The sequence below is a fragment of the Lathyrus oleraceus genome, chromosome 5, assembly GCF_024323335.1.
Source record: "Lathyrus oleraceus cultivar Zhongwan6 chromosome 5, CAAS_Psat_ZW6_1.0, whole genome shotgun sequence".
NCBI lineage: Eukaryota > Viridiplantae > Streptophyta > Magnoliopsida > Fabales > Fabaceae > Lathyrus > Lathyrus oleraceus.
The window spans coordinates 547,548,688-547,574,720 of NC_066583.1; the positions used below are offsets into that span (position 1 = coordinate 547,548,688).

At 37.0% G+C, this 26,033-nt stretch overlaps 1 protein-coding gene across 8 annotated transcripts; it reads left to right on the forward strand.

Annotated features, from left to right (window-relative positions):
• The first annotated feature begins 12,024 nt into the window (after positions 1 to 12,024).
• LOC127086273 (uncharacterized) lies at positions 12,025 to 22,101 on the forward strand. Of its 8 annotated transcripts, none has more exons than XM_051027000.1 (9): positions 12,028 to 12,625; positions 12,767 to 13,171; positions 13,975 to 14,106; positions 15,035 to 15,117; positions 16,330 to 16,784; positions 17,132 to 17,307; positions 18,135 to 18,220; positions 21,137 to 21,270; positions 21,456 to 22,101. In XM_051027000.1, exons 2-9 carry the CDS (start codon positions 12,815 to 12,817, stop codon positions 21,953 to 21,955), a joined length of 1,923 nt encoding a protein of 640 aa, XP_050882957.1. In that variant the 5' UTR covers positions 12,028 to 12,625; positions 12,767 to 12,814; the 3' UTR covers positions 21,956 to 22,101. The 8 variants fall into 8 exon arrangements, with proteins under 8 accessions (XP_050882960.1, XP_050882957.1, XP_050882959.1 ...); XM_051027002.1 differs by having other exon boundaries at positions 12,028 to 12,617; XM_051026998.1 differs by having other exon boundaries at positions 12,029 to 12,625; positions 12,702 to 13,171.
• The last annotated feature ends 3,932 nt before the right edge of the window (positions 22,102 to 26,033 follow it).

Sequence of the window (26,033 nt, forward strand, 5' to 3'; positions counted from 1 at the left end):
AACCCAGAAGCAGAAGTAGAAGTCGACGTTGTTGATGAAGAAGAAGAGGAGACTGAGCTACAGGTTGATCACATCCTGAACAACGACGATGAAGATGAGGCTCAACCACCACCAATACCTCCTACTCATGCCTACAATCCTCATCAACATATGACAAATATGGATCTTCACGACGATGAAATGTGTAACACCCTTCTAAAATACCCCAAATATTTAATTAAAATAATAAAAATATCAATCAGAGTAATTATGCCCTGAAGGGTGTCACACAATAATTCACACTATTCCAACAATATAACTGTCATGCTCTTTTATTAATTCAAAACATAAGCATTTTTGCATAAAACGCAGCGGATATAAATCTCATCAATCATGTAAAACATGTAACATGTTGCATGTAAAATTATTCAATAAGGTAAAACATCCCGTCCCGATGTTACATCTATCAGAGCACGACCCACTAAGGAGACTACACTAAACTCCAAGCACTCGCTTCTACTCAATCACTGCTCGTTACCTGAAAAATAGTTGTAAGGGTGAGTTTCTCAATCGATATAATAAGCATTATAAATTAACATGTAATGCCAAGTAATTTCACACATTCATCACCCTAATCAGATCATACATTCAGCAGCGGCAACATCAACTAAAATCATACTCAACTCAATCACAAAACACACGTATAATATTGGAATACATCCATTCATATTATACGCCATACAATACAAATACAATGAGACTCCATGCATGCGGTACCGACTATTCGTGAACATATAGTTCAACCTCACCGACCAAATCCAGGTACGGCTACCAAGCTCACTAGTCCCATTCATTTGAGACCTAGTGACTCACATCACTAATTCCTCACCATGGAATTAGCTACCACCCCAAGGGCCATGCTATGCACGCTAAATCACCTAGCATGCAAACATCAACAACAATCCACAATAACTCATCACTAATTCCTCACCATGGGAATTAGCTACCACCATAAAGGCCATACTATGCACGCTAATCACCTAGCAATGCTACATCATCAACAACAATTCAAGAATAGACATATGCTCACACTCTAAGCCATAAAACAGTCTATTCACAAATGCACACATAACTGATACATTCACAGCATCATGCATACCATCACACATCATCAGTATTTTATCACATAAGCATATCATATCATGCCAAATAACAACCACAGTATTAGCACACTCTACTAATACCTATACTACTCACAACAACGGGGAATGATCCCTAATATATCATACATCAGCTAAATCACATTACTCAGTTGAACAGCTAAAAACTGCACAACAACAGCTCAGGAAAATCACAAGTCTGCCCATACGCGTACTGCCTAGTCCCATACGCGTATGGCCCATTTCTCAGCCAAATCCCATACGCGTAACACCATCTCATACGTGTATGCTACGCGTACCACTTCCCCATACGCGTACCAACAGAGACCAAACTACGTTCAAAACATCATCTTCCTCATCCATACGCGTATTGCCTAGTGCCATACGCGTACCAGGCCATCTCATACGCGTATTGCCTAGTGCCATACGCGTATGACCAGAACCCAGACTTCCAGATCTGCTATGGCTTTCTCTGCTACGAGATCTATCCAATTCAACCTTCCACAGTCCAATTTTTCACAAAAATCGTTCATATCATCTAACACGAATCATAACCTATTCGATCTCACAATTTCTAACACTATTGCATCTAATTCCTACGAATTTCCTTCAATTTTAATCCAGATTCGTTCATCCCAAAAGTTCACAATTTTCAGCATAATTATTCCAATCAGAGGTAAATCAATGGTTTATCACTACCCATGACATATTATCCCATAATACCCATTAATCGACGATAAACCCCCCTTACCTGAGTTAATCCGGCAAATCTCTGAGCTTCAAGCTTTTCCTTCCTTCAACCCTTGTTCTCTGGCTTTCTTTGCCCTTTTCCACTTTTCTGCCTCTTTTCCCTTTTCACGTGAAAATAACTCTTTTTACCAAATGGAACCTTTTTACTGATTTCTACTTTTATTCCAATAATAACAATAAAAATAATCCAATAATAATAATCCCAATAATATTCCAATAATTATTATTCCAATAATAATAATAATTCCAATTATTTAATTAAATTAATAAATATATTATTAACTCAATTTAAATAATTATCTTATTTTATCGGGGTGTTACAACTCTCCCCCACTAAAAGAGTTTTCGTCCTCGAAAACATACCTCAAGTGAATAACTCAGGATAAGACTCCTTCATCTGACTCTCAAGTTCCCAAGTCACATTGCCACCTGCTGGTCCGCCCCAAGCTACCTTTACTAAAGCAATCTCTTTACCCCGCAACTGCTTCAACTCTCGATCCTCGATCCTCATAGGTGATGTTTCAACAGTCAGGTTATCTCTCACCTGGACATCATCTACTTGGACCACATGCGACGGATCAGGAATGTACCTCCTCAACTGAGACACATGAAAAACCTCATGTAAATTTGCAAGTGACTGCGGTAAAGCGATACGATAGGCTACTTCCCCTATCCTCTCCAAAATCTGATAAGGACCAATAAATCGAGGTGTCAACTTCTTCGACTTCAAAGCTCGACCAACCCCAGTTATCGGAGTAACACGAAGAAACACATGATCTCCCTCTTGAAACTCAAGTGACTTCCTCCTCTTGTCGTGATAACTCTTCTGACGACTCTGAGCAATCCTCATCTTCTCCTGAATCATCTTAATCTTTTCCGTAGTTTGTTGAACAATCTCCGGTCCAATCACAACACTCTCACCGGACTCATACCAACATAAAGGTGTCCGACATCTCCTACCATACAAAGCTTCAAACGGTGCCATACCTATGCTCGAATGAAAACTATTGTTGTAGGTAAACTCAATCAAAGGTAAGTAACAATCCCAAGCACCTCCCTTTTCCAAAACACAAGCCCTCAAAAGATCCTCCAGTGACTGAATCGTCCTCTCAGTCTGACCATCAGTTTGCGGATGATATGCAGAACTCAATCTCAACTTAGTTCCCAAAGCCCTCTGCAAACCTTCCCAGAACTTCGATGTAAATCTAGGATCTCTGTCCGAAACAATACTCGACGGAATACCATGCAAACTTACAATCTTCTCAATATACAACTCGGCTAATCTCTCTAACGGATAATCCATTCTGATCGGAATGAAATGAGCCGATTTTGTCAATCTGTCAACAATCACCCAAATAGCTTCAAAATTCTTACTTGTCCTCGGTAAACCAGAAACAAAATCCATACTGATACTATCCCACTTCCACTCTGGAATAGCCAACGGTTGCATTAGCCCAGACGGCTTCTGATGCTCAATCTTTGACTTCTGACAAGTCAAACAAGAATAAACAAAACTCGCAATTTCTCTTTTCATTCCCGGCCACCAAAATAACTTTTTCAAATCATGATACATCTTCGTAGCCCCAGGATGAATACTCAGGCCACTACGATGTCCTTCCTCAAGAGTACTCTTCTTTAGTTCGGTAACATCCGGAATACAAACCCGATTACCAAATTTCAAAACATCATTCTCATCAACTCTGAATTCACCACCTTGACCTTGATTCACTAAAGTCAACTTATCAACCAAAAGCACATCGGATTTCTGACTCTCTCTAATCTCATTCAGAATACCACTCGTTAACTTCAACATTCCCAACTTAACACTATTGTGGGTACTCTCACACACCAAACTCAAGTCTCTAAACTGCTCAATTAAATCCAATTCCTTAACCATTAACATAGACATATGCAATGATTTCTGACTCAATGCATCAGCCACTACGTTTGCTTTACCCGGATGGTAATTCAAACCAAAGTCATAATCCTTCAGAAACTCTAACCATCTCCTCTGTCTCATATTCAGCTCTTTCTGATCAAACAAATACTTTAAACTTTTATGGTCACTGAAAACCTCAAATCTTGACCCGTACAAGTAATGTCTCCATAACTTCAGAACAAATACCACAGCTGCCAACTCTAAATCGTGCGTCGGATAGTTCCTCTCATGAACCCTCAGCTGTCTCGAAGCATAAGCTATAACTTGCTTATTCTGCATCAACACACCACCCAAACCCAACAATGAAGCATCACAGTAAACCTCAAATGGTTCCGATGGACTTGGTAATATCAGAATAGGAGCAGTAGTTAACCTTCTCTTTAACTCTTGGAAACCTTCTTCACATTTTGAGTCCCAAACAAACGCTTGCCCCTTTCTAGTCAACATCGTCAACGGTAACGCCAACTTAGAAAATCCCTCGATGAACTTCCTATAATAACCAGCCAAACCAAGAAAACTCCTTATCTCAGAAACTGACTTCGGAGCTTCCCACTTAGATACCGCTTCTATCTTAGAAGGATCAACAGCAACACCATCTCCTGAAATTACGTGACCAAGAAAACTAACTTCTTCTAACCAAAATTCACACTTAGAGAGTTTAGCAAATAACTTCTTTTCTCGTAGAACTCCTAAAACCACTCTCAAATGTTCAGCATGCTCTTCTTCAGATTTCGAATACACCAAAATATCATCAATAAACACCACAACAAACTGATCTAGGTACGGATGGAAAATCCTATTCATATACTCCATAAATACTCCAGGCGCATTAGTCACACCAAAAGGCATTACAGAATATTCATAATGTCCATACCTTGTTCTGAAAGCAGTCTTCTGAATATCCTCAGTTTTCACACGTATCTGATGATACCCAGATCTCAAATCTATTTTGCTGAACACACTCGCACCAACCAACTGATCCATCAAATCATCAATCCTCGACAAAGGATACCGATTCTTGATCGTCACTTTATTCAGTTGCCTGTAGTCCACACACAACCTCATAGTACCTTCTTTCTTCTTAACTAATAACACTGGTGCACCCCACGGCGACACACTCGGACGAATAAATCTCTTATCCAACAGATCTTCCAACTGACTCTTCAATTCAGTTAACTCAACAGCAGACATACGGTACGGAGCCATCGATATCGGCCTAGTACCAAGTACCAAATCAATCGAGAACTCAACTTCACGCTCTGGTGGTAATTCATTCACTTCTTCCGGAAACACATCAGGAAAATCACACACTACGGCTAGATCACAAATCGCCAGTTTATCTTTAGCCTCCAAAGTCGCTAACAGCATAAACAACTCTGCCCCATCTGCTACTGCCTCATTCACCTGCCTTGCAGATAGAAACAAACTCTTTTCTTCCTCAATCTCAGGAAAGATCACAGTCTTATCAAAACAGTTGATAGAAACTCGGTTAAACACCAACCAGTTCATGCCCAAGATAACATCGATCTGCACTAGTGGAAGACACACTAGGTCCATCCCAAAGTCTCTACCAAAAATACTCAAAGGACAATTTAAACAAACTGAAGTAGTAGTCACTAAACCCTTCGCAGGAGTATCAATCACCATACTACCATGCATCTCAGATATCTCTAACTTAAGTTTCACAGCACAATCCAAAGATATAAAGGAACGAGTCGCACCTGTGTCAATAATAGCTACAAGAGGAAAGCCATTAATATAACACGTACCTCGGATCAAACGATCGTCTGCAGAAGTCTCAGAACCCGATAAAGCAAAGACCTTGCCTCCCGACTGATTCTCTCTCTTCGGCTTAGGACACTGTGGGCTAATATGACCCACCTCTCCACAGTTGAAACAAGTCATAGTCTTCAACCGGCACTCTGCAGCCAAGTGACCACCTTTGCCACACTTGAAACACTTCTTCTCAGCACTGGTACACTCATGGAAACGATGTCCAACCTGACCACATCTGTAACACTTAGCAGGGGCACTGGAGTCTCCCCCACTAGGCCTCTTCATCCCACTCTGTCTCTGGAAACCTTTGCCAGCTGCATACGGTTTCCCACAATCATTCTGATTCTTGCCTTTCCTATCAACCCTCTGCTGATAGCTCTCCGCTCTGGCCTTGGTATCCTGTTCAAAAATCCTGCAACAGTCAACCAAATCGGAAAACACTCTAATCCACTGATACCCAATAGCCTGCTTGATCTCGGGACGCAACCCGTTCTCAAACTTCACACACTTTGAAAATTCCCCAGTAGCCTCGTTATAGGGAGTGTAATACTTTGACAGCTCTGTGAACTTAGCAGCATACTCAGTAACAGACCTGTTACCCTGCTTCAATTCTAAGAACTCTATCTCTTTCTTTCCTCTAACATCCTCTGGAAAGTACTTCCTCAGGAATCTCTCTCTGAACACCGCCCACGTGATCTCAACATTCCCAACAGATTCCAACTCAGTGCGGGTAGCAACCCACCAATCATCTGCTTCTTCTGACAGCATATGCGTACCGAACCTGACCTTCTGGTTATCGGCACACTCAGTCACTCGGAAGATCCTCTCGATCTCCTTCAACCATTTCTGAGCGCCATCTGGATCGTATGCTCCCTTGAACATTGGAGGATTGTTCTTCTGGAACTCACTCAGTTGACGAGCAGCTCCCATTCCCACAACATTCGGATTTCCTCCAAGTACTCCAGCTAGCATACCCAGAGCCTCAGCAATCGCAGCATCATCTCTACCTCTTCCAGCCATCTCTATTCTGAAAACCCAACAAGCTAAAACAATAAGTACTGATAGGGTTACACAACACCTATCCCGTACAGGGGAACAGAATAATTACGACTCGACTCGACCGACTATGCTCTGATACCACTAATGTAACACCCTTCTAAAATACCCCAAATATTTAATTAAAATAATAAAAATATCAATCAGAGTAATTATGCCCTGAAGGGTGTCACACAATAATTCACACCATTCCAACAATATAACTGTCATGCTCTTTTATTAATTCAAAACATAAGCATTTTTGCATAAAACGCAGCGGATATAAATCTCATCAATCATGTAAAACATGTAACATGTTGCATGTAAAATTATTCAATAAGGTAAAACATCCCGTCCCGATGTTACATCTATCAGAGCACGACCCACTAAGGAGACTACACTAGACTCCAAGCACTCGCTTCTACTCAATCACTGCTCGTTACCTGAAAAATAGTTGTAAGGGTGAGTTTCTCAATCGATATAATAAGCATTATAAATTAACATGTAATGCCAAGTAATTTCACACATTCATCACCCTAATCAGATCATACATTCAGCAGCGGCAACATCAACTAAAATCATACTCAACTCAATCACAAAACACACGTATAATATTGGAATACATCCATTCATATTATACGCCATACAATACAAATGCAATGAGACTCCATGCATGCGGTACCGACTATTCGTGAACATATAGTTCAACCTCACCGACCAAATCCAGGTACGGCTACCAAGCTCACTAGTCCCATTCATTTGAGACCTAGTGACTCACATCACTAATTCCTCACCATGGGAATTAGCTACCACCCCAAGGGCCATGCTATGCACGCTAAATCACCTAGCATGCAAACATCAACAACAATCCACAATAACTCATCACTAATTCCTCACCATGGGAATTAGCTACCACCATAAAGGCCATACTATGCACGCTAATCACCTAGCAATGCTACATCATCAACAACAATTCAAGAATAGACATATGCTCACACTCTAAGCCATAAAACAGTCTATTCACAAATGCACACATAACTGATACATTCACAGCATCATGCATACCATCACACATCATCAGTATTTTATCACATAAGCATATCATATCATGCCAAATAACAACCACAGTATTAGCACACTCTACTAATACCTATACTACTCACAACAACGGGGAATGATCCCTAATATATCATACATCAGCTAAATCACATTACTCAGCTGAACAGCTAAAAACTGCACAACAACAGCTCAGGAAAATCACAAGTCTGCCCATACGCGTACTGCCTAGTCCCATACGCGTATGGCCCATTTCTCAGCCAAATCCCATACGCGTAACACCATCTCATACGTGTATGCTACGCGTACCACTTCCCCATACGCGTACCAACAGAGACCAAACTACGTTCAAAACATCATCTTCCTCATCCATACGCGTATTGCCTAGTGCCATACGCGTACCAGGCCATCTCATACGCGTATTGCCTAGTGCCATACGCGTATGACCAGAACCCAGACTTCCAGATCTGCTATGGCTTTCTCTGCTACGAGATCTATCCAATTCAACCTTCCACAGTCCAATTTTTCACAAAAATCGTTCATATCATCTAACACGAATCATAACCTATTCGATCTCACAATTTCTAACACTATTGCATCTAATTCCTACGAATTTCCTTCAATTTTAATCCAGATTCGTTCATCCCAAAAGTTCACAATTTTCAGCATAATTATTCCAATCAGAGGTAAATCAATGGTTTATCACTACCCATGACATATTATCCCATAATACCCATTAATCGACGATAAACCCCCCTTACCTGAGTTAATCCGGCAAATCTCTGAGCTTCAAGCTTTTCCTTCCTTCAACCCTTGTTCTCTGGCTTTCTTTGCCCTTTTCCACTTTTCTGCCTCTTTTCCCTTTTCACGTGAAAATAACTCTTTTTACCAAATGGAACCTTTTTACTGATTTCTACTTTTATTCCAATAATAACAATAAAAATAATCCAATAATAATAATCCCAATAATATTCCAATAATTATTATTCCAATAATAATAATAATTCCAATTATTTAATTAAATTAATAAATATATTATTAACTCAATTTAAATAATTATCTTATTTTATCGGGGTGTTACAAAATGTCCGACAGTGTCTTCTATAATCCGTATCCGAGACCAGTAGGCGAATTAAAGGTGGGAGACATGTTTCGTACCAAAGAAGAATGTGTCTTGGAAATCAAAAAATTCCACATGAACAACTTTGCTGACTTTACAGTGAAACACACTGATTCTAGAAGGTATGTTATCGAATGTCGTAACATGCTTTATAAGTTTCGTTTGGCTGCATCTTACAAGAAGAAAAATGACTCTTGGGAGATCGCTTCAATAGACCCACCACACAGTTGCGTTGCAACTAACGTTGAACAAGATCACTGTAAACTGAGCACAACTTTGATATGTCAAGACATTCTGCCATTGGTAAATAAAGACCCATCAGTGAAGGTGAGTATAATTATATCCCATATCCGAACAACATATAATTATACTCCATCTTACAAGAAAGCATGGATTACGAGGACAAAGGCTATTGAACAGGTTTTCGGCAACTGGGAGGATTCATTCAAGGAATTACCACGATTTTTATGGGCACTAAAAACTTATGTCCCAGGAACTGTGGCAATTCTGGAGACAGTGCCAGCAATGATGCCAGACGGAACCTGTGCTACAGGTAATAGAATATTTCACCGTCTCTTTTGGGCATTTGACCCGTGCATCAAAGGTTTCGCTTTCTGCAAACCTCTCCTGCAAATTGATGGCACCTGGTTATATGGAAAATACAAGGGTACTTTGCTCATGGCAGTTGCATAAGACGGTAACAACAATGTATTTCCCATTGCCTTTGCTCTTGTTGAAGGTGAAACGGCTGGTGGATGGGGTTTCTTTCTTCGACATCTCAGAACGCATGTCGCTCCACAAGCCAATCTATGTTTGATTTCAGATAGACATGCTGCCATTGAAAGTGCCTACAACAACCATGACAACGGATGGCATGATCCTCCTTCAACACATGTCTACTGTATCAGACACATTGCACAAAATTTCATGCGTGCTATAAAAGATAAGAATCTTCGCAAGAAGGTGGTGAATGCTAGGTATGCTTTAACTCAACCGTCATTTCAATATTATCGTGATGAGATTTGACTGTCTAATGAAGACGCGGGGAGATGGATAAATAACATCCCAGTAGAGCAGTGGACAAGAGCATTTGACGGTGGTTTTCGATGGGGCCACATGACAACAAACATTGTGGAATGCATGAACGGGGTTTTCAAAGGGATTCGAAATCTGCCGATAACCGCCTTGGTAAGATCAACCTATTATAGGTTGGCTTCTATGTTCGCAACCAGAGGTGAAAGATGGAGTGCAGTGTTAATGTCCGGACAAGTATTCAGTGAGTGTTGCATGAAGGTCATGAAAGAGGAGAGCATCAAAGCTACGACACACGCTGTAACAGTGTTTGACCGTCATAGACAAAATTTCAGCGTCAAGGAAACAATGGGCAACAACGAGGGGAGACCAAGCCTACACTGTTAGACTACACAGAAGTTGGTGCGATTGTGGAAAATTTCAGGCCTTCCGAATACCTTGCTCCCATGTCATTGCAGCATGCGCTTATACTCGTCAAGACGCTTACACCCATTTATCTGATGTGTACAAGGCCAACACCATCATGAATGTATATAGTCAAAGCTTTTCAGTACTACCAATGGAGGATTACTGGCCTCCATATGAAGGAGATATTGTTTGGCACAATGAAGAGATGCGTAGAAAGAAGAAAGGAAGGCCAAACAGCACACGTATCAGAACAGAGATGGATTCCACAGATAAAATGATAAGATTATGTAGTATCTGTTGTCAACCAGGACACAACAAACACAACTGTCCCAATCAAGGAGCATCATCTAGATCTTAAGATTTTTGTAACATTTTATCTAGATCTTAAGCTTTTTGTAACATTTTATCTAGATCTTAAGCTTTTTGTAACATTGTATTTCTGTAACAATCAATCATTATATATCATTAAGTTCTTGTTACAACGAGTTTCATAACCAACATCAGTACAAAACATCTGAAAACATAAATAATTCTAACTGATTACAACAGTCAAATTAATGTCGTCTCGACCGAACATCATTTCCCTAGCATCCTTTTCAGTCTTCATTCGCACCCAACCAAAGATACTGTCAAGTCTCTCAATACTTCTGATTTTTTCCCCTTCTGGTATTTTCCCGTCTAACCATCGAACCAACTCCCTCTTCAGTTGATCTAACATGGTGATGTTCCAAAACAGCATCACCAATTGAGGTTTGTCTCTCGCATAAATCACCTTACCGTATCGGCGACGAACACCAAACATGATAGCCAAATGATTATATGAGTTGTGGAACAATAGGTCACACAACGCATCTATTTATAATACAAAAAAGGCATTTTATGAGGGACTCGCCAATTGAGTTGGCGCCTCCTTTTAAAACCTACACAAAGGCGCCAATTGGATTGGCTAAGGCACCTGCCCTAACCAATCCAATTGGCGCCTCCATTCAAGTTTTAACAACAGTCGCCATATGAACAACTTTCATGTTCATCAAAAATCCATTTGAAACTTGGAAGCTCATCATTCATTTCAAAACATTATAGGTCATTTTGACAGAAACCCTAATTTTGGGTCAACTTCGCAGGGACCTAACTCACTCATTTTTAATTATTTTGAGGTGGGACCAAGTGCATTGGAAAATTTAAGATGTCTACTTCAGTTGTTATGTTGGACAAAATTTCATAACTCTAAAAGAAACACATGAAATAATGCAAGACATTATATGTCAGATTATAGTTGAAAAACTCAGAACTCCAACTTCAACTGCCCATAACTTTCTCATAAAAAATCCAAATGATGCAAAATTTATATCCAAATTCATTGTCTTGAAAATATCTACAACTTTCATGTTGGAGGTTTTTTCATTTGAGGCTTGTTTAAGGGAGTCACCAATTGGATTGGCGCCTTCTTTTAAAAATTACACATAGGCGCCAATTGGATTGACTAGGGCAGGTGCCCTAGCCAATCCAATTTGCGTCTCCTTGCAATTTTTAAGAGGGGTCGCCAATCCAATTGGCGTCTCCTCCTAAAAATGGGGTAGATTGAAAATTTTGCTGAAAAATGGGGTATTTTAGGATTTTTTTTGAAAAAGTGGATTATCTCGGTAAAAAAACCGTGAAAGTTAATAGAAATTAATAGCAAGAAGTTATATTGAGTTAATAGATATATTATTATATATTGTTATAGATAAGCTCCGTAAGTACATGGAATACCATGTGTAACAAAAATAAACGAACCCTAATAGCTTTTATTTAAATTTTCGATAGGAATTTGGTATGCAGCCGCCGCCGCCCACCCTCATCTATTACTAGATTTTCTTAATTTATCACAGCAAACTTCCTCTTGGTCTTTTATTCTATTCACTTTTAGACTATGAGCAATGCAAAAAAAGCATAAATTTGTTTCATCTCCTTCTTCTGAGACGCAAAACAATCGCTGTTTAAGTGAAACACAAGCACGCGGTCCAACCGCAGAAACCACAAGAGCCGTCGGTTTAGACCGGTTTTAGCAATTTTCTACCGGCTTAACGGCCTCTTTTCGATTTTATTTCAAACCTTATCAAACCGGATACAGGTCTGCTTCCCGGTTCAACCGATCTAATTGGCCGGTCCGATTTTAGTTGCCTTGATAAAAACCCTAAACATATTAAAGAAAAATCTCAAACCAATTCAAGTCAGTCCAAACACTTCGCCATATACAAAACACCATCGCATCCGCTCGCCGTCGACCTACCGCCCTCTGCGCCGCTCTTGCTTTCCACCGCCGCCTTGCTGCCATGATTGAACCTCAAAGATGTTGAAGTATAATTCCTCAGGCCATCAGGTTTTGGAGTGAGTAAATTGATTTGTGGTGTCAGCTTGCTGTTTTCCTCGTATTATTTTTAAAACTTTTTAGTTTAATTTCTAGAAGCTGAAAAAATTGATTTGGAGTAAGAAAGGATTAAAGTTTTCAACTTCGGTACACCTCTGCAGTGAAGTGGTCAATTAAGGAGTAGGCTATTGGGTTGTTTTCCGTTAACAATGGAAGTGGATACTTCGGACATTATACCACCCGATAGCAACAATGGCAGCCGCGGCGGCACAACAAAGAAATCCACCCCCCTCGGTAAGAGAAAGGCGTACATGCACGACGACACTAGTCAGCTCTCGGAGCGTAAAAAGAAGGAGATGAGAATCCGTTTATCGCTAACGAAGCCTTCCTACGTTCTTGCACTCTGTTCTAAACCTTTCAGATCGGAACATCGTCGGAGATTGCAGTACCTGCTGCGTAGGCTAGTTAATCAACAAGACTGGGTTGGAGCTAGTGGTGTTATTAGTGTTTACTTGAAAGGAACTATTAAGGATAGTTCTATCTTGAAGAATCGTTTCAAGTTTTGGGTAATGGCTTATTTCCCCTTTGCTTTTTTTGAAAATTCCAAATTGTGAGTCTTTTGTTTTAGGTTAATTTTTTTAATGTGCTGTGCTGTATTGTATCTCATCTGCTTGCTAAATGTTTATTTAGGTTCAGTTATGGATTATGCTGTTGTTTCTTACAATCTGTTTGAAAGATTTAACAAATGCTGGTATGGTTAAACAAATGTTGAAATCATATTGCATTGACTGCGGGCGGCGAGCCTTCTAAATAATAACTTCTAAATTAATTGAAGTCAGCTTGTGCACCTACAAACTGATGACGTCTTTCTAGTAAATTAGGAACTGTATACTTTATGTCAGTAATCCAAGGCAGGCTATAAGCTGACTCAGATGTCCAGTTTCCTGTGCCTCAGTATAGCTTAAACTGTGTATCCTTAAAAGATCGTTTGAATATCGGATGATTATTATGTAGCTAGACACAGGTAACAGGCCCAGGAATGGCCTGACACTATTTTATTTGATACCTATGTAGATGTGTCAATGACCTCACTCATTTGTGTAATTTTCACTGTTTTTTTTTGTGATTGTGATTTGAGCTCATATTTTGTAATTATCATTCGTGTAATTTTCAGTTTTATTTCTGTGAGTATGCACCCTTCTTCCCTCTACATGCAAATCAAAATTACACGAGCATCTTTTAAGTGATTGAAATGCCTCACCCATGTTCCTGTTACCTTTTATCCCTCATTCTGAAAATACGTATTTTTGCTGTAATTTCTTTCATCACTGATATCCTGATTCTAGAATGTATGCCTGTCTATGTGTAGGCTTTACTAGAGATTCTTAAGCATGTGGGAAACCATTCTATGAATTCAAAAAGGATCACGAATCTCTACGACGTTTGGTCAAAGAAGATTGGATCATTGAAGATTCAATCAATGAAGACTTGGGCAGTAGAGGTATATTTCAGAAACATCCCCACCCAAGTAATTTATCATAACTACCTTTATATTAAATGTTCTCCAAATTGTTTGATCGTTAGGTACTATCTACTTTTAATTTTATATCTTATTCCTAGTTGTTGTCACTTATCATGAAGATGGAAATTTTCAGGATTAAGTTTGAGAGAAATTGTTAAGAATGACAAAAGCCTGTGACAGAAACATAACAATTTCATTAAAAGATTAGTCTTCTAATGCTCATGTATTTTCTTTTGGCATAGGGAATAGTTCAACAATTATAACCTACCTCTCTCATGTAATAACTCACAAGAGAGAGGTAGGTTATGATATTAAAATATCAAAAGAATGTTCTGAAAATCATTAGGAAAGATCCTAAAAACTCTATTTGTAAGAGAGTGTGAGGTAAGAGAAAAGATCTGATCTTGATGTCTGTTATTCTACTACTGACCACATTCCAACTTTAATGCTCAGCTATAATTACCATCTATTAAGCAGACTAGCTGAACTTTAGATGCTGAAAATTCTTTCAGACTCAGTTCGCTAGCAACTTTCCTAGTTTTCAAAGATTAGCTTAATTTTCAAAGATGCTCCAAGTTTTAAATGTAATTCCTAGTACTTTTGTAAGATTTTCTTATTAATTTATTACATGTGCAAGCCAAGTGAGAGTAATCAGGTTTGCGATTAATGGTTATATGTTTGTTTGTTCCCATTTACATTATGTTGCAGCATGCTGTTGCACAACATTCAATGCGAAATAATCTCACCAAATTCTCTGCTAACTTCAGTTCTCGTTTTGTTTTGACAATTAACTTCAGTTCTTGTTGATAAATAATTATACTTGCAATTGAAGAATTGTTACGAATTGATTCTGCTAGGTTGATTGTTAAGCATTCAAATTTAATGTGTATTTTTACTTGGAAAACAGAGTAGACGTGCAGTTCTTTTGGAGTTCTTGTTGTTCCATTTTATGCAAGGCAATGCTGGGGAGGCATATCAGCTTGCTCTATGGTATGTTATATTAAAATTTAATGCTTAGCTCTTTACCTGTAGGGAGCCTTTGCACAATAATTATAGTTGCTATTGTGTAACCACTAGAAAGTCATAGGTTTTAGGCATGAAACCAGTGTCTTGCAACATGCAAGGTAAAGCTACTTACAATAAACTCAAATAGAGCCGACTCTTATTGAGCCTACCCGTGGAAGGAGCTCTATGGAGAACTATATGTTGCATCATGATGCCGAGGATTGGATCGTTTCAAAACCTGCCAATGCTAGATAATGTGGTCGACTGATTATGCCATTACTGTTATATTCTTTGAGACGGGATTATAAATTGTTCTGTAAAACTTATATTGCTCATAATGGTTGAAGTATTAATAATTATCACTGTTAGTATTTTTATTCTCAAGACATTTGGGAATAACACCTTAATTATTAAGAATACGTATGGTACTCAACCACTCATTATTAAATACTGACTTAGTATAACTTATGATACTAGAGAAACCAAATAAAAAAGAGTAAAGACACATGAGCATAAAGTCAATGTTTCAAAGAATCCAGTGATAGTGCCCCAGTGCTTAAGAGGATTAAATTGAGACAGGTCAATATACCGAAAATTTGTGGATGGATTAGCTAACACAGTCACCTCACCTTAAAAATACTAGATTTTGTCCGCCACCGCCACATAAGATCTATTAGGGTTTCTCCAATACATGGAGGCAGCATAACACTTTTAGTATTCTGACAGTCACAATTCATATTTCACTGTAATCTACCATCAGTATCAACATATACAAGAAGCCTTGGAATGACCGGAGTGGCTTATTTAAGTGTCAATGTGAAGATAACAGTGTTGTCGATGGCGGTCCATTGCAGATAACAGTGTTATAGAGTATTATGGCGGAGAAAATCACAACCATTGCGGTGAGCACAAAAGCTGCCATCTATATCCACCATAGCTTCGCCATGGCCGATATTTGATAACACTGCAAGATAATTCTTTTGAAAAAAGGAACTCAACTGAAATATGATTTAAATTCCTTTGACATGTTTTTCAACCGCAAACTTTCCATTGATACTGCATTTGTTCTTCATTAATGATATCTTTTTTACTTCAAAAATAAATTGGTTCCTTACTGGCTACTAGTTTTTTCCTCCATCTTATCCCCTTGCTGTGTCTCTCTTGTTTATTTAGTTTTTTTTTTTATGTTTTCCTTAGCATTGAGCAAGAGAAAGTTGATATTGATCCTGTTTCAAAGATGATGTTGGGTTTGACATTCTATGAGCTGTGGTATTCTTCTATTCCCGAAGAATTTCAATGGAGAGATTTAGATCAATTTGATGGTCAAGAGAACTCACATACAGAGGGAACTTCATTCAGCAACGAAGTTAGACAATCAGAGTGGCATAATACAGTTGAGTCGCACATGGCAGACTCCCAATATCAATGCCACTCAGATTCATCTGTCATGAATAATAGGCAAATGTCCAAGGATGTTGGCCTCAATAATGATATAATTGTTCCCATGGATGTTAATGGTAACCATAAAAGAGAAAAACTGCATCAAATCTTTCAGCCGCAAGATTTTTACTTGACTTCTGATGAAAATCAAGTAACGGGAGACCCTTTGTCTAACAGCGGAGGTCTTACACAAGATGTCTTGAATGCTCTTGGTAAGCTTTTTATTTTCTGATTAATTGTTAACAGGAGATTATCTCTTTCACGTGGCTGCGCATCTGTATGAGAATGTGCACGCACATATGCTTGTATATTGAGTTTGTCTTATATGAGTTTTTTCTCTCTCAGATTGAAAATATTGATTTTGTTTTGCATAATAGTTTGATAAGGTTAGTTTTAATTTTCTTTTGCCCGCAATTATTCTTTTAAAGCAACCTCTGATTAGTCTCACAGCCTAAATATTGCTTATCAATCAGCATTTATAATCTCACAGTATATTTTAGATAGTGATTGCTATTCAGATCACCTGTAATTTTAGTATTGACCTTATGCATTTATTTAGGGAGGCTTGATTTGTGTTTGCTGCCCTTGCGATTTGAGAATTTGAATGGTTTGTTGGAGTTCATGATCATGCACAGAAATCAATTTAACGAGTACTATAACAATGCATTAGAGTATTTAGAACTAGCTCTTAACTCAACATCCTTTGCATCAGCAGCATTGCTTCCATTAGTACAGGTATGGATCATTCATTTCGAATTATTTTGGAACCACTTAATTGCTTTTGGCATTTCGTATTGGCAGGTGTTCAATAAACTTAAAAGGTGGTTTAAAACAGTACAAGTTATAATGAATTAGTTAGTTACATAACCCCATCCCCAAAATAAAACAAAATTTAACTTTGATATCACTGTTTGGGTGTTGATTAGCCGCAGAAAGAAAGTGAGAAGAGAGAAATAAGTAAGAGAGATGAAGTAGTGAGAATCAAATACGATTTGAGGCATTGTTTGGTATAAGAGAAAGAGAGAAAAGTTGATTATTTTTTGAAGTACAAAAGTTGACTAAATATAACATTGAAATGTAAGCAGTTAGGAGCTTATGCAGATTTTATCTTCATTTCCTCTTTGATTGTTGAAACAACTTATTTGTAAAATTGTAACATCCTCTAAGTAGGCCGGAGCACAACCTTCAATTTTCTACATGCATTAAAGAGTGTTATTACAGATTAAAAAAAGTATTTTGAAATCTTAATTCACCCTATTTAAGCTGCTGGGATACTTGGTCCTTTGAGCACTGTTACTCTTTGATCTTTTCTTCCACATGCCTGTGTACAAACCTAATATGAAAATATCATAGCTTGGGTTTTTTGAAATCAATTTTCCATCTAAACTTGCACAAAATATCTAAATGTGCTCTGCAACTCTGCACGAAGTTTCCTTTTCTTTATGCATATACACGTGCATATTTTTGCATCTGCTTGAAACAATATATATGATAGTAACTGTTTTCTACATGGAATTATTTAGAGAGATCAACAATTGCGTCACTTTATTTTCTGTTGACAGCTGCTGCTGATTGGAGGTCAAGTTAATGAGGCTTTAACTCTGCTTGAGCAACAATGTGATAATTCATATTCTGTACTCCCAATTAGGTACACATCCCTTGCTCATTGTTGAAAGAGAACATGAAAGAGATATATGGCAAAAGCGTGTATTTGAACTATACTGTGGAGTCAACTTTATATAAGCATAAAGTAATAATTAGTAATTACAAAAATAAATAGAAGAGATACTATCCGTATTTACATGATATAATATGCATATACAATAAGAGATTAATATATCGTGTAAGTTTTTGTTGTAGATGCATCCAATCAAATCATGTCAAATAGATATTTGTTGAGATATTTTTGAAACTAACTTGACAAAAGTGGTACCACAGAGCGATTTGATTGGATGTATGCGTTAAAAAGTTTTACACCATCAATACATAGATATTAATCTCATAAAATAAATACAATGATCGTGATATTAGTGTTATTAAATAGCAGCTATAGCACTATTGCATACTGTATATCAGTGCAAAAAACATAAAATCGAATCAATGAATTGAAATAAAACGTAAGATCCTCTTTTTATAGGAGAAAGTACATAAGACACTCAATAATTTAAGGAGTGATTTAAAGGTTTCAAATAAAAATAAAATATACTTAAAATCAAGTAGTATCAAACTGATGATGATAAAATATTTCAACACCCCCTCAAGTTGGTGCGGTGCATAGATATCAATCATGCCCAACTTGCTTATCATATACTCAAAACTCGTGACAATCGATTTTAATATGCTTTATTCAACCATGTTGAACTGAATTGTGGGATATGCTTATTGCGGTCTTGTTGTCACAATATAACTTCAACGGAAGTTCGACTGACATCCTTAACCCCTTTAGAACTAGATGAATTGAATCCGAAGAACCTCAAATTCTTTGGACCAATGCTCTACACTGCTTCGAGCAACTACTCATTGCTTCTTAGTTCTCTATGTTACCAAGTTTCTCAACATATAAGAACAATGAAGTGAAATAGACTTTAAATCTGTAACAAACGGTTCCTGCCCAATCTGCATCAGTAAATATACCACATTCTCATCACTTTTTTCTCCTCGAAAAATTGGTATTTTCTGGGGGTAGCCTTCAAATATCTCAAAATTTTATTGACATCCTGAAGGTGTTTTTCATTAGAGACATGCATGAATTAACTGACAATGCTGATAGAGAAGGCAATATTAGGTTTTGTATGTTCCAAGTAAATCAATTTTCCTACTAACCTCTGGTATCTTGTTGTGTCAACATGCGTGTCCTCTTTTTCTCAAAGTTTTGAATTTGGATCCATGAGAGTATAGCAGTTGATCTACATCCTTTCATACCTGTTTCTTGTTAGAGATCAAAGGACATTGCCATTCCTTTCTTTGGTCTAGCTACTTTCATGTCAAGGAGTTACTTTAGAAACCCCAAGTCTTTGATCTTAAACTTTGTTGTCAGGTTTCTCTTTAGTTTCTCTATTTTTGTCGCATCATCTCCAGTAAGAACTATATATCATTGACATAAATGATCAGAACAATCATTTTCTCACTAGAATTACACTTGATGAATATAGCGTGATCTGATTGCCCTTGAGTGTATCTCTATTTTTTTAGTGACCGGGTAAAATTTCTGAACCTAGCTCTTGGAGACTATAATCCATTTAAGAGGCCTTTTCAATTTGCACTCTTTTGATCCCAATTTTTCTTTAGAACCTAGAGAGGGCCATCCATGCCGTGTGCCTTATGTCTGAGTACACTGTTTGACTACCAACTTTGTCTTGTATCTTTCTACTGAACCATAAGAGTTGTACTTTACTGTAAATACTTACAGTTCTCCTTTCAGCTCGTAAAGTCATAACATTCTAAATGTTATTCGTCACGAGCACTTTCATATCCTAGGACATAACTTCCATCCACTTTGGGAACATTTAGAGCTTCCTATACAGAATTTCTCTGCAAGACAAATGAGAGTATGTTTGGTGCAGTATCTAACAAATTTCCCTATTAGATATGAGAACATCAAGATCAATATACTTAGGATGAGAATCAGAGAGAATTTTATCTCTACTTTGTTTGCTTTAGGTGGGTTTATTCTCCCTCGATTCTGATGCATGATTGTGCTGACGAATCGATTCTTCTACTTCTGATTAGTGAATTTGGAGAAGGTTACCAAACTTAGAAGGATTGGTTTATGGAAGAAGGAATCGTGATCAAAACGTAGAAGGATTAGTTTATGAAAGCAGGAATCCCTGATTACATTCCTGCTTTCATAAACCAATCCTTCTACTTTCTGATCACGATTCCTGTTTTCATAAACCAATCCTTTCTAAGTTTGGTCACCTTCTTCAAATTTTTGTCCCGTTTCATTATAAGGGCGTGGCAGTGGTTCAATGAGATTCTAACTTGGTTCTTCAAGTACAATGGGTCAACCCTTACTGTTGCTAAAACACCCTAACAAGACTGAGAAAATACTAAACCACAAATCTAAATACGAATTTGAACAAATTGATTTGGATTGATTAAGAAAAATAACTCTTGACCTTGTTATTTATAACAAATCATTTAAAATCAAATCCCTTGTTTATGGGAATAAGAACCAATAAACCTAATCATAGAGATATCTACTTAACATAGTATCATTCGAGTTATATACATATCTTACAGTTTTTTTGTTATTGTTTTTATCAAGCTTGGTTTCCCTATTCAACTAGGATCAACAGTTTTTTATCCCCGTAAGTATGGCTCTGTGATTAATGTTGTTTTGCAACATCAAATCATCAAATCATATTCATAGTTTAATCTTTATTCTTCATCTTTTCTCTATCTAAAACCCATTATTGTTTCTCCGTCTCTTTATCTAAAATTCACTACTTAAACATGTATGTATATAGTCATATTAAACCAGCAATTTGAGATAAGAAGTTGTGGTGATTTACTCATGTTTTTTTTGTGAGGGTTATGAAGTTACTGATGCATTTGTTTACAGATTACGTGTGGTTCTCTTGGAGCATTTTGATCGAAACAACTATCTCTTGATTCAAAGTTGTTATGAGGATATATTAAAGAAGGATCCAACCTGTTGTGATTCTTTAGCAAAACTTATAACGATGCACCAAGAAGGTATCTTCATTCATAACAATTTATTTTAAATAAATTGAATAATTTTTCTACCTCTCTAACTAATCCTAATTAACTAAAAACGTTCAACTAATAGACCAATCACAATACTTTATATGCTCAAGCTCAACTATACACACTACACACTCTGCGTAAGTCATTAATTGATTTCTTCTGATATTTTGCAGGAGATTATAGTCTTGAATCTCTTCTGGAAATGATTGTTTTACATTTGGATGCTACAGATGCAGAGTACAATACATGGAAGGTGCTAGCTATATGTTTTTCTAAATTGTCTCTCCATGAAGAAGACATCTTGTCTACATGCTCCAATCAAAATGATAAAGTACAGGGCCTGCAACATTCCTCCTCTCGCGAAAGCCCAAAAATATTTACAGAGGGTATATCAGCAAAATCTTGGAATCTTCGCTGTCGGTGGTGGCTAACAAAATATTTCAGCAACAGCAAGTTTGAATCAAATATTAAAACTGGTGATTTACGGTCACTCACATACAAAGCAGCATGTGCATTGTACATGTATGGACAAGAGTTCAGCTATACTGTGAAGGCCTATTCTCATTTAGAAAAAGAAAATGAAAAGGATTTATTGCTATTCTTGGCTGAACACAAGAGAAATTCATATGGAATTTACAATAAAAATTCAAAGAAAGCCAAATGTTTAAGATGAAAATGATAAGATATTCTATTTATTGCATCGTGAATATCATCATTATTTTATCTCAGTTTTGGGTAGCTTTCATGGTTTAAATTGTATATATACAGTTTTGTATGAGTTTTTTGTCCATTACCTCAATGGTTACTTCTTCAACTGTACTCTGTTTTAGATTCCATTTCCACAGTTATTTAGATCATACATTCAGAAGTTAACAAATAGGATATTGCATGTTTTGTTAATAAGAGCAACATAAATACATCCATCCATACGAAGCCACAAATTGCAACAATAGGACCAAGATAAGGAGGGTATGCAAAAATAAACTGAAACAAAACAATTTAAACCACTTAAATATTCGGTGAACTGAATCATAAATTTGAAAATGACTATACTATTGAAACTTTGCAATGTCTCACTTAACATTTTCTTTTGAGAATAAAACAGTTTTAAATTTTCTTTACAAATAAATTCTCTTTATCTTAACAAACAGGATTATGTAGTTTTTCTTATAATAAAAAATAGAATTTATGAGAAAAGGTTTTTAAAAAAATGATTTATGAAAAAAACAAGTTTAAAAAACATTTATAAAAATAAATGTTTTTAGCCCATATAAAATTGAATTTACTTTCTTTTAATATTTAATTGATATTTTAATCTCACAATTGAATTATAAAAAAAAATGGGTCTCATTAAAATGACTATTCTAAGTAACTATTTTGTTAAGGGGCTCGAAGACGCTAACACAATAGGCTTACATCTCCTAGCTCTGACAAGCTTATCTACCTTTTCATCGAAGTCGTTGATCTTTACCTGCGTTCTATACAGAACAATACGGGGTCTAGTATAATAATTTCCTCTATAAAAATGTGGTTCTGATTCGAATCATACTTGCAATGTTCCACCTCAATCTCATAATGATTTGAGTGTCATAATGCTAATATTTTTTTTTGCAGACACCGTCTCTAGTCACTAGAAAGCTATCACCATCGCACCAGAATCATCTTCATGGTGGTCATCATCAAAATATTTGTTGGTTCTATGTGTTGACAACAATTTTGGTAAAACCTAGAGTGTTCACAAGTTGTCACATGTGTTGTCTTGACATAAGATAACATGTACCCGCAGGATGTTTAAAATGTGATTATGCTGGATTTTACTGAGATGTCAGACCCGATGTCATGACATCTGTATACAGAACATTCAGTCTGAATGTTATGTATTTTGTGATTGCGTTTTTAATGCTAATCTATGTATGATTGATAAGATGATTAAACGCGCTATCAATCAGTAATTACAACTAGATTGACTTATTTTCCAAAGAGATATAATTAGCTGTCATGAGAAGATATGAATGGAAAATAGTTTTAGGGTTTTATGATGTCCAAGCCCAGCCAAATGCTTCTATAAAAAGGACATGGAAAACCTGATTTTATACACAAGAAATAACGAACGAAATATTGAGAAAGAATAAGGGTTTAAGTCTTGTGTGGTCGTGTGAATTGTAAGCCATTCATTCATCCATAGATGATTGAATTGGACTGATTTTTGAGTTGTAATTTATCCACTCTAAGCTTTGAAGCATGAGTGTGTGTTTACTTGATTGAAGCTTTTAAGTAAGATCAAGTATCTGTCTTTGAAGAGTGTCTTCTTTTCATTGTAATTCTTGTTTTATATCACTCCTGTGATTGAGGGGGAGTGAGTAGGATCTCATATCTAAGAGTTCTTAGGTAGAAGTCACACGGGTAGAGATTAGGTGAAAAGACTGTAACTTGAAGTTGTTTACTGAGAGTCTTTGAACTGATTCTGTTTAGTGGATTTCCTTCCTGGCTTGGTAGCCCCCAGACGTAGGTGAGTTTGCACCGAACTGGGTTAACAATTGCTTGTGTCTCTTGCATTACTGTTCTTTATCTTTTATCCTGTTTGTATTGTTTAGATATTAGTGTCGTGACATTATCTTCGACATCTCATATCTGATACCAGAATTTCAATATTCTTCATTCTAGTACGAAATAGATGCATCGTTCGTGGGAATCAATTTTATTTGATTCACTCAACTTTCTTTATACTATTTCTTTGATGGTTGTTTCGAAAGCAACTCACACCCAAGGCGTCACCAACGGTTTCTGAAGAGTTGTTCAGATTCTTTCAGACAACGCTTCATAAGTTCTTTCCCCCATTAGAGAAGAACTTCCTCTGCAACGGGATCCCCAAGCTTCAATGATGATTACTCTACCTTCATTTTAAGAAACCCTTTTATTTCCTCCTCATCCTCACATTTTGCTCCCTTCACCACAACCTCATCATTCCCCTCATCACGATTTAGTTCCACCATCAATTCATCCCCTCTAATAACTCTTAGCCGCGTTCCACAACTAATGTGAATGAGCTTATGTTGAAGTTTTTTAATATACATCAACAATAAAATACAGGATTCACCCACATCGAAAAAACCAGGAGAGGATTCCAACTAAGATTGTAACATTATTAGAGGTTTTACAACACGACCACTCCAGATGACTAAATGTAAACAAGCTTATGTTGATTTTTTTAATATACATCAACAGTAAAATACAAGGTTCCTCCACGTCGAAAAAACCAGGAGAGAATTCAAACTAAGATTGTAACATAATTATAGGTTTTACAATACGAACACTCAGGAGTGTTAGTTGAAGTTATTTTTTAATTCAGTCCACGTTTACTAATAAATCCTAGTCCTAAGGGAAGTTAGATTCTTTAGGAGGAAGTCCTATATTTTAGGATCAATTTCTTTTCTTCCTTTTTTATTGCCATGCAATACTGACTTATGACTAATTCCATTTATCATAGGTCAAACAAGGTCAAAGGACCTTGGAGAAAAATTTTCAGAATTTTAAAAGACTTAAAAGTATTTTTAAACAATTAAAAACAAATGAAAAATCAATTAAATCATGAAAATATTAATAATGATCCAAAAAATAATTTTAATTCAGAATATGAAAGAGGAAAATATTTGAAATTTTTTGGTGAAACTCTCATATTTTTTGGATCAATATTAAAATTAATATGAATTAATTAAAATAAAAACAATTTAAATGAAATTCAAATAATCAGAAAAACGTGAGCCACTTGATCTCCCTCATTAATTGAGGTGGCAGATCAAGTGGCCACCAGCGCGCGTTCCATGGTGCGCCTGAGTCAAATGTCCAGACGCTTGGTAATTAAAACACACACTCATGATTAAAACAATTTAAATCAATCCAATGGCTCAGGATCACGCCACATCATTGCCTGAGCAAAACGTCGGTCGTCTTCTCAGGCGACCTTGGCCGGACTAGTCCATACATCACCTCATCAAAAATGAAAAAGGAAGACATGATCTGAAAGGAAAAATGGTGTAGATCACGAATATCACCTCAATTTTAACTAACTCCTCACATATAGAAAGATATGAGGAGTTTAAATTTGAGGTATATATGCCAACTGAGTCGCTTCAATTTGACCTTTAAGCAACTCAATCTTCTTGCCTACATTGGTAGGACTTCAGACAACCAAAGAATCAAGAGAGTTGAGTAAGATTGAGAGAGAATCGAAGAGATGAAATTTTCTGGAAAATACCTTCAATGCAGGTTTGGATTCAACTGTTCTTGCCTTGGCTCGTGCTTGATCTCACTCAGAATGCTTGCAGGAGTAGAATGAAATGCACAAAAGGTCTTGGATCCCTGAAGTTTTGAATCTCAAAACAGTGAGATTCAAACTCAATTTCAAGATGAAATTCTCAGGTTTATCCTATCAAATGGAAGGGTTAGAGGTTTAGGATCGAAGCTGGCACGAATGTGTGTTCAATTCTGATGCTAGAGGGCTCTATTTATAGCTGCAGCTCATGATATTTGCACCTTCAAATTCACTTTTCAAAATTGGCAAATGATGATGCATGGGTGCATGGGCGTGTACAGGCCCATGAGATTATTGATTAAGGTCCACAAATGAATGTGAGAGAGTCTGAAATCAACTTGGATTGCAAGGCAAGTGTGTGTGAAGATTTGAAGTTTGATCTTTTCCAAATGATAATACCGTGTTCATGCCATACGCAACCCTAACAATTCTTGTCCAA